This window comes from Etheostoma spectabile, chromosome 13 (genome assembly GCF_008692095.1).
Source record: "Etheostoma spectabile isolate EspeVRDwgs_2016 chromosome 13, UIUC_Espe_1.0, whole genome shotgun sequence".
Lineage (NCBI taxonomy): Eukaryota > Metazoa > Chordata > Actinopteri > Perciformes > Percidae > Etheostoma > Etheostoma spectabile.
This window is the reverse complement of record NC_045745.1, coordinates 13,173,784-13,186,435: the sequence shown is the minus strand read 5'-3', so window position 1 is coordinate 13,186,435 and position 12,652 is coordinate 13,173,784. Positions and strand designations below refer to the sequence as shown.

The 12,652-nt window shown below is 38.5% G+C and overlaps 2 protein-coding genes across 5 annotated transcripts in view; one reads left to right on the top strand and one right to left on the bottom strand.

The window, feature by feature from the left end:
• The window catches only part of rabep1 (rabaptin, RAB GTPase binding effector protein 1), a 29,398-nt gene extending 24,589 nt beyond the window's left edge, over positions 1 to 4,809 (bottom strand). For both annotated transcript variants that reach the window (XM_032534487.1, XM_032534488.1), the window contains exons 1-3: positions 4,573 to 4,809; positions 1,271 to 1,399; positions 821 to 1,024 (exon numbers count right to left, since the gene is read on the bottom strand). In XM_032534487.1, the coding sequence (XP_032390378.1) occupies positions 821 to 1,024; positions 1,271 to 1,399; positions 4,573 to 4,618 (379 nt within the window). In that variant the 5' untranslated portion in view covers positions 4,619 to 4,809. The remainder of the gene's footprint in view (positions 1 to 820; positions 1,025 to 1,270; positions 1,400 to 4,572) is intronic.
• Positions 4,810 to 5,434: 625 nt separating this feature from the next.
• Positions 5,435 to 12,652, top strand: part of scimp (SLP adaptor and CSK interacting membrane protein) — a 72,110-nt gene continuing 64,892 nt past the window's right edge. For 2 of the 3 annotated variants that reach the window (XM_032534496.1, XM_032534494.1), the window contains exons 1-4: positions 5,435 to 5,639; positions 6,354 to 6,474; positions 9,194 to 9,245; positions 9,441 to 9,517. In XM_032534496.1, coding sequence (XP_032390387.1) covers positions 6,363 to 6,474; positions 9,194 to 9,245; positions 9,441 to 9,517 — 241 coding nt within the window. In that variant the 5' untranslated portion in view covers positions 5,435 to 5,639; positions 6,354 to 6,362. Of the gene's footprint in view, positions 5,643 to 6,353; positions 6,475 to 9,193; positions 9,246 to 9,440; positions 9,518 to 12,652 lie in introns of all 3 variants that reach the window. The other variant, XM_032534495.1, reaches the window with a different exon arrangement.

Below are 12,652 nucleotides of genomic sequence, written 5' to 3'. Positions count from 1 at the left end.
CCCTAATACTGTATCTGAAGTCTCTTGCTTCTTATGAACTCATAAGGAGCAAGAATCCAGATTGGACCATCTGAGCTTTTGTTTTCTCAAAGGCAGCGCAGGATACCCAGGGCTTGGTTTACACCTATCGCCATTTTTAGCCACTGGGGGACCATAGGCAGGCTGGGGAACTCATATTAATGTTAAAAAAAACCTCATGAAGTAAAATTTTGATGCCATGGGACCTTTAAGATATTGTTTGGCATCTACATGCATCCAAACATTCCTTCTTTACTTTACCTTTTTTGAAACCACCATGGTACAGCTAAACGTTTACAGGGGTTTCGATATTGTTTTTAGTTATTGTTTTTTTTTAATTTCCTGATAACACTTATGCACAGCTAAATTTAATAATAAAAGTAATCAGATTAAAACAAGCACTTTATAACAGGTTAGTGCAGTTACAAGAATGAAGTGAATTCAATTTGGAGCAAATCTCATAGGGAAGAATACAAAAATGTTGGCATCTCTCTGACACTTGACTTATAATAAAGTTTTCGATGGTTCTACCAAAACTTTACAGCTGTGTCACTGCCACCTTCTTCCCACTATTCCGCCTTTTCTTGGCTCTCCTCATGCCACATTAAATAAAATGTTTGAGTTATCATAAATCTCTCTCTCCCTTCTTCCTTCTTGCTAAAAGCCAGGGTAAATAATTCCCATTTTTGCAGCACAATTACAATTACAATATTTAGTGTATTTTATAACAAAGTGCCCTTTGTTAAATTATATCATGTAATTAGGATAATAGGTTTTAACTGCACTGTACATGCAGCTTTACCTTTCATGATGGCCTGCAGCGAGGCCACATCCTCCTGCCACTGGCTGCGGACCTGGTCTATGGCTTCCTGCTTGGTGTTTTCTGACACAGTGGCAACCGCTTTGATGGTCTCCATCTCGGTCCGGGCTTGAGATAGCTGGGCCTGGAGGGCGCTCAGCTCAACCTGAGCGCCCTCCAGCACCACGTTCTGCCTCTTCAGCTCCTCTGGGGAAGGAGGGAGCAAGGTGGATCAAAGATGACATTAATGATGGAGGGGGGAGGCAAATGTGCAAGCAGAGAAAGAAGGGAAACCAAGAGAAGGGGGAAAGGCATACATGAGAGCCAAAAACACAGCATAGTGAGGGACAGATAAAGAAAGAGCTGAACATCACTCATGTTATTGGCTAGGCTAACATTATGAGTAGTTCAGTATGTACAATTCCAGTGAGCATGCATGGTTATGGTTTTTACCTTCCTTGGACAGGTAGAGCTCTTTGAACTTGGCTCGTTTCTGGTTGAACTCGGCCTCCAGCTGCTGCTTGAGTTTGATGAACTCGGCCCTCTCCTGCTCCAAAGCAGCCACTCGCTGCTGGAGCACCTCTGGATGACGGAGAAGAAAACAAAACAACACACAGGGCTGTGATTATTAATCAACTGTTGATCACATATAGTTAATTAAATTAAAAGACATGAATGTGCAAATTCAAATTTTATCCACTACGTCACGTCAGTTGCAATGTACTACAAGTAAGGCCAATATACAATCAAATGTCAATAAAAAACAAAATAGTAGCAAGAACAGACAACTAATTGTTGAGTAATTTTCCAAGCTAAACGCTTTGATTGAAGCTTGTCAAATGGGATGGATGCGCTTCTGTTCTCCGTCTTCTATGATCGGAAAATAAACAGTTTTGGGTTTAAGGAGACAAGGTTTTTTTTTCCCATACATCTTATTTATTTCCTCTCCTTTTCAAAAACAGCGGACCGAGAAGAGAGAGATGATGATACCCTACAACACAGACAGACAAATGGAAACATTTACCAGCATAAGCAGCAGAGCGGCTCAGCATAACTCCATCACCATCATGTGATAGCTGAACGGACTCGAAAGCAGAAATTCCATCACCACATAAGCTCAACACATATTCACATGGATTTCTTGGTGAATTTTAGCAGACTGTAGTATGTTAAGCCCTTTTGCACTTTAACTCAGCTTCTATGGTCACAAAACAATGGCTACTTAGTCAAAAAATGTGTCATTCAGTTCAGGAATGCACCAAGCTCACATGAATAAATGTGTTTAAAAAAAAAGTCATTAATTAACCAACAATCAATTCAGCTAAAGTGCAAATGTGTAGATAAAGCTCAATCTCATTCCACTTCCGAGCCGTAACGCAACACCTAGAATCAGTATGCTGAATTAACAGTGAAGACACACCAAATAAAAGTAGCCTGGAAACCAAAGTAAAAAGGCTTTAGGGATCACTAGAGAATATTACATAGGGTCAATGTAGACACTTGGATCTGGACCTGACTTTACTGCTCAGCATTTGTAGTATTATGCGCAATAAAAGAAATGTGCAAAACTGCATACTGTAATTCTGATCCTGAATGACACATACAGCAATATCACCTGATAAAAAAGACCTTTTATTTTATTTGATGATGTTTTACATGTATTATTATTATTATTTATGCATTATTATTTATGTTTTACATCGTACACACTGAATGGCACAAGCATATATTGAAACAGTCTACCAGGGACGTAACGGTTACAAAACGTAACCTAAAAAGTAAAAACCGTAAAAGTGTGTTCAATATGCTCAGAAAGCACTGATAGGCCTACACAAGCTGAAATATTTTAACAGTGTTTATTATATTACAAAAATATAGGCAAAACCTCAAAGGAACAAGGGTTGAGCATGTAAACAGCTTATTCGTCAGGAACATTTCCAGTAGTGAAGGTTTAAATTATACAAATCCAAACATTCAAACTAAAACACAACACAACACAAGAGCAATATGTTACAGGATAACTATCTCCAATCAACTGTCCTTCAACATTCCTATATTAACCAAAATATGCCCATGTTTCAGATTTAGTCCTCTTTGAGGGCTGATAAATGTCCTGAGCGCCGTCATCGCCTCCTTCCGCCATGATTCCAACTTCAAGAAACGCATGTTGTAGGCTACAAGCAACTTCAGGAGACGCGGATGAAGCTGGGAAGGATTAAACACACGGTTTGTACACCGTGGTAATAAGAATATTTTAAATGAAAACGGTAATTGTTATCTTCAACATTTTTATCACGGTTTACCGTTACAACGGTAATTGCTACAGCTAACTGTGGGGGGGGGGGGGGGGGGGGAAGAAAAACAAAAGAACAATTCATCCACCCACACTGTCCAAACCAATAGAAACACGACAATTATACAATGCCTCAACAGTCACAGTATTCTTTCAGATAATTTTACATAAAGGGTTTAACTAAATCCATTAGGATGTAGGATTTAATAAAACCAGCAGCTGTTTTAAAAAACGGCCCTTGCCTTAAACCTTTAGAGTGTTTATAGTCAATCAGACTTTGAAGATCAACAACTGAAAGCATCCTCCTACCCTGCATTACATTATGCTAAAACCATTACTACATGCTCCATTTCCAAATATTGATGGAAATGGCCATACATCCAGAAATGTTTTATTTTAGGTGTGGGAGTATGGGTCTGTTCACCTATTGGCGGAAGCTGCTTTAGGTTTATCAAGGTGTATGTGATTATACCCGTCTGTCCTAAATCACACACTGACACTCTCTTGGCGAGGGCTCTTAAACTAACCAAATTGAATTGTACATGGCATGACAACAATGAGAGACTGCCAGAGGTTGCTTTCTAATGCTTGCAGCAGTCATAAAAAAGCCACCAGAAAGGCACATTATTTCGTGGTTCTCTCATGTTTCCACAGCAGTGAAACTGCAGGAGGAAAATGGGAGGTACTTTTCTTTAGTCCCAATGAAGCATATGAAAAGATCTTCGTTGACCTACCTATGCACAAAATAATACTTGTTATACATCTTAAAACATCAGAAATGATGCGTAATGCTTAATTTGCTTTCAACACGTCCATACCTGCCCATATCAACTATATTCATGGGTGCAAATTGTAACCATAACTAACCAGAAATTGTTATCCAGTAGGTGAGACTACAAAATAAAACCTGCAAGATGAGCACTCAGCACCCCCAGGATAGTCCTCGGACCAGTGTTTGAGAACTAGAGGAAGAAACCTTCTGCAGGATCAACCTCCTGTATTATGGTCCAACCCCCGAGTGAACAGGTCATACACAGCCCATTGTATTGGAATGATGTAACCCATATGATCCATATTAAAAGACTAACGAGGCCGGGCTAACAGCGGTTAGAGCCGACCTTATAGATCAAATTAGTCAGACTAGCTTAAGCTACAAGCTAACTTGTAGTGGAAAAGAGAAAACAACATTAGGTTGGTGATATTAGGATGCAATATCACTGCTCATATTAAGCGAAATAAAGCGCTTTAATTTCCCGCAAATTAGTTCAAGTCATTATTCTTAAAAGCACCAACTGCGTAGTGTTAAATGTTCAATATATGCCAGTGACAGCCAGTGACACGTCTCCCTGATGATGCTAACTAGCTAGCTAATGTTGTCAAGGATGCAGAGAGGGCCGCTGGCTTCGGTGCTCCCTGCCCTCTACAGTCCCACCACAAAACCCCAGAGACACAGCAGATTTACCGTCATGTTGGGACGAGAGAGGGGGTCCCGAGGCCTGCTCGGCCATGGTTTCCTGAGGTGGGCTTGAGGAAATTACCAGGGCAGTAGGATAGGCGCTAGGAGTGTCCAAGAAAACAGGCTAACATCACAACTAGTGTTAGGCTAGCGAGGGGGCAAGCGTTTTGCTTAAACTTTCAAAATAAAATCCATATGTCACTGCTGGACGACGTCTGTTTGAGTCGCAACCAATACGAATACAAAAACACATATAACAAATACTTAAAATATAACAATAATTTTAGAAGCAATGCTTACGTTACATAGCCACGTCCTAATACTGTTTTCTTTCTTACAAACTACGACGCTGCGCTAGTATTTTGACGGCAAACTACCCATTTCCTGTTTACTAAATGTAGCTGGCTAGCTAGCTTGGATGATTCCGGTGTCGTCTTTCAAAATAAAATCAATTTACATAGAATTACTTTTCTGAGAAAGAGAAAGCGTCAAGTTCTATATTTTAATTGAATTTATCAATTTTTTGACACAGAAATAGTTAATGCACCAGATTAGAAAAGGCTACACATCCCATTTTTTATAAAATTGATAATGAAACCAATGTAACACACTGCTAATTTAAGAGGAACTGAAAATATAAAGAGAAATGGTTGTAATGATCTCCTCTGGCTTTGAAATAAGCGCTCAATTTCAGTGGAACATGTATGCATACAAAATCAAAAAATTGGTTTAAAAAGCTTCAGAGAGACTGAGTGAGGAGTATAATTTTCCTCAAAAACATCACACTTTAAGTCTTCAAACACACACACACACACACACACACACACACACACACACACACACACACACACACACACACACACACACATGCTGTAGTCACTGGAGCATGGCAGAGGGTGGGGAGAAGAGAAGTCTCAGCCTCTAGTCTCTTTTTTGCCTAAGAAAATAAGAAACTGTCATGCAAATACAACACACAATGACTTTTGTCATATTTCATCATCCTCTTTTATCATCCATTCACTGAGACTTTTACCCCACTTTAATCCTACCCTGAAGACAGCTGTTCTCAGAAAAAGGTAAGGCACATTCTGAATATTTGGAAAGAAGAATTTGATGTATGGTAAAATAACATTTTGAATTCTAAACATCAAACTACAAATTAATCAATATTTTTGACTTCACAATAAATTTGTACGAAAAGTAAATATTGTCCCTAGCTTCAACTACAAAAGTCACTTTGTTCTGAAGAAAATAATTGAACACTTTAATGTGCATCCATGTGTGAAAAAATGTCCCAACATCCACTAAGACTTTATTCAGAATCAGCATGTGTCCGTCTTGTTATTTGGAAGTTGGCAGGAAGCTGTTGCAATTAAAGGATATGTGGTGTTTAGATAAACAGGGGGAAAAAAGTCTTTGTTTCATTCTGTTCAGAGAGATAAGGAAACATAAATACGTCTTCCCAGCTGACATGAACAATTAAGTTGAAAACCCACTTCCCATTTCAAGTTTATGTCAAGTAAAGACATAGACATATATGAACAAAGCTATCACACTTTTGTTAGACTTATTCACAAGGAAAAAGTCCCTAGAGTTGGCAAGAAGCTAATGCAAACACTAAAATAACCTTAAGACTTAGTCAACGCACAAAAAGGGGAAGTGGTGAATGTCTTCTTTCCGATCTACAGTTCTGTATAGGCTACTGAAAAGCAGCAACTCAGATGTGTTCTTGCAGTGAAGAATCAGTCTTTAACGTGATTTTTTAATCCTCTTTTATTGTGTCAATCAGAGTCCCCATGGATTATTTGCGCAAATACCTCTGGTTATGGGTGATAATCGTGGTTATTTTTGCATGTGGGATGATCAGCATCATTTTCATCTTCATCAACAGATGCATCTCAAGGCGAGGTAGGTTGAACATACTCACACGCATTTATCATAAAGTTACCGGACGTGGCACCATTTACATGTCCAAACAAAATGTGGTAATGGTAAATGAGGAATCATGACCTCAATATTAATAAAACACTGGTCCTCTGCACCTCACTACTGCTTCTGTTGTGTAGTACCTCACATCATTATCCATTGGTATTTTATCTTGACCCACAGACAAAAAAGGTGCTCCAACATGTATTTATCCTGTGGGGGTAGAATTATTCTGATCCTTTGCTTAACCTGGTCCTACCAGACTCTGGTCTGGTCCGTAAAGTATTGATACCATACTGTGAAAGTACTTCACTACAAATAAAAGTCATGCTTTCCAACCCTTACTTAAGTAAATGTAAGTATCAGCAGTGAAATGTTTGATTGTGCAAAAAGTCAAAAAACAGCCCTGTTTTCAGCTTTGTGACAACGCCTTGTATAGCTGATCCAAGAGGCTTTTTAACGACTTTATTTAGTTTAAGAAGTATAGGAGGATTTTCTTTATCCTTGACTTCATCAACTGTAAAGAGTATAAAATCAACTGAAGATATTTGTTTTTTACTAGACAGGAAGGGGATGTAAAACTGTAATTTGAAAAGTAACTAAAGCTCTCAGACAAATGTAGTGGAGTAAAAAGTACAATATTAACCTCTGAGATGTAGTGACAATGTAGTTGTATAAGAGTGAACAATGAAATAAAACTCAGTATCAGTAAATGTACTTAGTTGCATTCCACTATTGTATTTAACAGTCAGCTGCACCCTTAGACTCGGCTCAGCTAACAGCAAAGTAGCCAGCTGTCACCAGGGATAAACACCGGTGACATCATTGGTGACAGCTGCCTACATAAAGTGATTATCTGTTAATGGTTTTCCAGTACAACCATTATGCATGCTTGTAGACAAGAGGGAATGAGAGAAGAGTGACAAGCTTTTAATAAAATGCACAATCCAGCAGCATAACGTAATCCTCAATGGCATATGTTGATGGGAAGTGAAGTAACAGACAGTAGCCAAACATAATTTGGATTAAAATACTACATAATTTACTCACATACCTCATCGAAAAGGAAGTATGCAAGTGTTATCAGAAAAATCTCTCCAGTACTCCAGAAAGTACTAATAAATGGTGGGTGTTAGATTTAGCATTAGAATTTTTACTGTTAAAGTTGGTCAAAGTGGAACAACTTTTTACTATTTCTGGGATAGTTTAATCTATGCATTTCATTTCTAAAATCTTAATCTGTAAATTTAAAAAAATGTAGTGACGTAAAAATGATGAAGTATATTTCCTTCTGAATTGTAGTGTAGTAGAAGTATCAAGTAGCATAAACTGAAAATACTTGAATAAATATATTTGCCATTAGAAGAATTGTGGGACACCATCAGCCACTTGTGCCTATTAGGCCTTCATGTTAATAGGTTACATTTACAGTAAAAAGAAGTAAGCAGAAGACATTAGTTTCATTTTCATATCTTTAACTACCTGTTTGTCAAACCGATATAATACCAAGAATCCAAAGCCAGAAGAGGAAGAGAAACCAAGCCCAAAAAGACACGGCATTGTAGCCTACTGTAAAAGTATTACTCTGAGGGGTTTATTGCAAAGCAGAACGAAAACTATTATTATTGTATGAATTGCTTTAATTAGTGATGCCCTCTGGATTTGATTAGCTTAGATGAAACTTTAATGATCCCTGTGGGGAAACTGGGCTGCAGCGGCAGAGAGAGGGGCTCAGTAATAATAATAATAATAATAATAATAATAATACATTTTATTTAAAAGCACTCAAGGATGCAGTACAGGGTATACATACATAAGTCATTTTAAAAACAGAAGAAAAAAAATACTATACAACAATAACAGTAAAAGGCAGAGCAATAGACATTCAAGTGGAATAGGCAGTTTTAAACAAATTTGTTTTGAGTTGTGACTTGAAATGGGGGAATGAATCAATGTTTCTAAGTTGGGGGGGTAATGAGTTCCAGAGGGAGCCGGAGGGAATGGGACGCTGGAGGAGATCAGACAAACATGAGGGGGGGGGGGGGGGGGGGGGGGGGGGGGGGGGGGGTGGCGAGGTTGTGGATGGCCTTGAATGCAAACAGGAGGACTTTGAATTGGATACGGAACTGGACCGGGAGCCAGTGGAGCTGTTGGAGGACAGGAGTGACGTGGTGGATGGAGGGGCTCGAGTTAGGATGCGGACAGCTGAATTATGGACCAATTTAAGTTTATGGAGGGATTTGTGAGCGAAGAGGAGAGAGTTGCAGTAATCCAAACAGGAAGTGACGAGACTGTGGACAAGGATGGCAGCAGTGTGGGGGGTGCGGGAGGGTCGGAGGCATACTGGAGTTGCAGAAGGAGGTTGTATACAAGTGAGGGGGGAAAAGTCCTGGGGTCGGGGATATTGTTAAGTAGGAATAGACAGTGACTTGGAGTTTCCTTTGTTGGCAGTGACTGGAGTAGTAGTGGGTTTTTATGCTAGCAGTGATGGTTTAGAATATAAACAAAGCAAATAAAGGGAACACAACATAACTGATAATCCAGCATGTTAATGAATTCATTAAAAAAATATAACAACCTCTTTTGGTCTTTTAAAATTCTCAATGATTTCATATCAAGTTTTTAACAATTTAAAAAAAGTTGTCTTTTTGTCTGTCATTTTAAGTTAACAGCATGTGTTTTTTGTTTGTTTTTTCCACAGGAAAACACAGAATCTCACAGCTTCAAAGAAGATCTCCTGACTTTACTAACGAGTAAAATATGAATATATGTATACTGTATTTGTCACATTTAATATCCAATACATGGATTGTTAAAAGTTTGTAAAAAGGAAAAGCTTCACATTTAACAATATACACATATTTACTTTCTTGCTGAGAGTTAAGATTAGATGATTGACACCAACGTTTCAACTACAAAGCATACATTTCTTCTTCTTGACTTCATAGGAGCAATAAATACCAGGAGCGAAGCCTTAAAATCAACACTCCACCTTTACCTCCTCGGACACAGTTTCTCACAGCAGGCAAGTCATAATTCTTCAACTCAGAATCCCCCCTTCCTCTTCCAAACCACACATCCTTCACTCGGTTTCACCACATTATCACAAGAACTGATTACAAAACCTTGTTCCATCTGCCAATTGACATCAACCCAACATCTAAAGAGGAAAAGAGGATTATATTTGTGGCATCACATGATTTTTTTTTCTTGACAAAAATATGACCCTTGATGACAGTAAAACTAGACATCATAATGGGCAGTGGAACCCCCTCCCCCCCCCAAAAAAAAAGATCCAAGAAAGAACCACATATTTTAATCCAAGCTCTGGTTTCTGAACCACAGTTCATCAATGCATCATCAACTCAGTATATATTTTTTTTATTTAACCTTTATTTAACCAGGAAAGTCCCGTTGAGGTTCAAAACCTCTTTTTCAAGGGAGTCCTGGCCAAGAGGCAGGCAAAAACACAATCAATTACATTTATAAAAGTTATACAACACAGATAGTTAAAAACATTTACAATGTAAACAGGTCATTTCAGGCTCTCTCAATCTGGATTTAAAAGCATTTAAAGAAATAAGTTCAGATCATTTCAAGTCTTTTTGCAAAGAGTTCCATGCAGAAGGAGCGGAGCAGACAAAAGCCCTTTTTCCTAGATTTGTACGGGCAAATGGAACAAAGAGCAGCAAGTGATCATCTGATCACAATGAATAGGAACCAACACTTCTCCATGTGATCAAACTACTGATGTACGATTTCAACAGACCTTGCATGGCCTTATAGATAAAAATATGACAATGCCCTGATCTCCTGTTTGACAGCGATGGCCATCCCACTCTGGAATACAAGTCACAATGATGGGTTAGATTTTTACAATTTGTAATAAATCTCAGAGACGCATGGTACACAGTTCAATCTTATGCAGACACTGTGCTGAGGCAGTCCCATACACCATATCACCATAATCTAAGACAGATAAAAAGTGTGCAGTGACTAGCTGCTTTTTGGCTTTAAAGAAAAACAATGTATTTCAAAAAAAAGGACAATTTGAGTTTAAGTTTTTCACAAGGTTGTCTATATGAGGCTTAAAAGGGAAGGCATCATCTAGCCAAATGCCAGGTACTTATAAGAATGAACCACCTCTATGACATTTCCAGTCAAGTAAACACAGAAGGAGAAGGACTTGAGAACCTTCCTAGTGTTACTAACACATCATTTAGTCTTATCCGCATTGAGAACCAGTTTAAGCTGCAAAGCGTGTGTTGACCACACAAAAGCTTTCTGCAGAGACTCAACGCTTTAGCTGGGGACGATCCAAAACAATAAATAATCGTGTCATCGGCATAGAAATGCATATTAGCATCCGAGACATTTAGGCCCAGGTCATTTATATACATAATAAACACGAGAGGACCCAATAATGAACCTTGTGGCACCCCCTTGTGGACCTTCACTAATGCAGAACATAGACCGTCACATTTTATACACTGAGTCCTGTCACTCAAATAATTAATGAACCAGGAAACTGCACAATCAGACAGTCCCAGACAAAGAAGCCTATGCTTTGAAACAGCATGGTCCACTGTGTCAAATGCTTTTGACAAATCAAGAAAAAGTGACGCACAGAATAGCTTTTTATCAAGGGCGACAAGTATGTCATTTATTACTTTTGTAACAGCAGTAATGGTGCTGTGCTTTTTCCTGAAGCCTGATTGCAGTTTAGAAAGAAGTTCATTTGAGTATAAAAACTCTTTTATTTGGTCTGAAACTAGGGATTCCAAAATTTTTGACAAAACACATAAATTAGATATAGGCCGATAGTTAGTTAAAACTGCTGGATCACCTCCTTTAAACAAGGGAATGACAAAAGCTGACTTCCAAACTGATGGTATTTCGTTGTTTTGAATTGACAAATTAAAAAGAATTGTAAGGGGCTCAGCAACAAAATCAGCCGCCTTTTTCAAAAAATAAGGCTCTATTAAATCTGGTCCAGGTGGTTTTCTGTGGTCTAACGCTTTAAGAGCTCCATGCACCTGCTGCACCGTAAAAGAAACAAAGTTAAAAGGCTCTCCAGAAAACACTGGGGAGTCTGTGCATGGGGGGACAGGGACTACTCCTGTCGACTCAGACACAGAACCAACTGATACAAAATGCTCATTGAAGCAGTTTAAGACATCAGCTCTGTTGTAGACCGGGAGAGAGTTTTTCAAAACAAATTTTGGGAGGGCTTCATTACTTTTATTCACAGTAAGAGACTTGATGACTTTCCAAAATTTCTGTGGATTATTGAGATTTTCACTAGTAACTGATAAATAATATTCTGATTTAGCCTTTTTAATAAGAGAGGTACATTTGTTTGTTAGTTGTCTGAAAATGGACCAATCCGTGACAGAATCACCATTTCTAGTTTTAGCCCATGCCACATTTCGCTGATGAATAATGTCTGACAACTCTGGTGAAAACCAAGGGTTTTCCCGTCCCTTCACTCTATGCTTTGTCCAAGGAGCATGCTTATTTACAATTTTCTCAAAATTCTCCTTAAAAAGTGTCCAGGCAAGTTCCACGTCAGACAACAGGCCTAGCTGTCCCCAGTTAATCAAAGATAAATCATGATGATAGGCCTGTTCATTAAAAAAATTCTAAAATTCCTCTTTCTAATAATTTGCGATTTACATTTGGGTATTTTACTGCCTCTCAAGGTAGCAATGACACAATGATCACTCAGATCGTTACAAAAGACACCCATAGATTAAAATTTATGAGGGACATTTGTTAAAATCAAATCGATTAAAGTAGATTTGTCAGGATTTTTTGGATTAGGCCTTGTAGGTACATTTACCAACTGGCTAAGACTAAGAGAATCACAAAAAGATTTAAATTCATAAGAAACAGCATTTAGCCAGTCCCAATTTAAGTCGCTATAAAGATGATAGAGCCTCCCTGGAGGCCGATGGAGGTCTATAACACCCCACAACAGTTATTGAAAGGACTTAAATATTTCAACATTTAAAGCCAAAAACTCCATTTGCCTACAGAGAGACTCAGACAAAACACTGATACACCAACATTGACTAACATAGATAGCTACGCCACCCCTTTCTTGGGCCTATCACTGCGAAAAACATCATACCCATGTACATTTATTCTTCATTAGTAC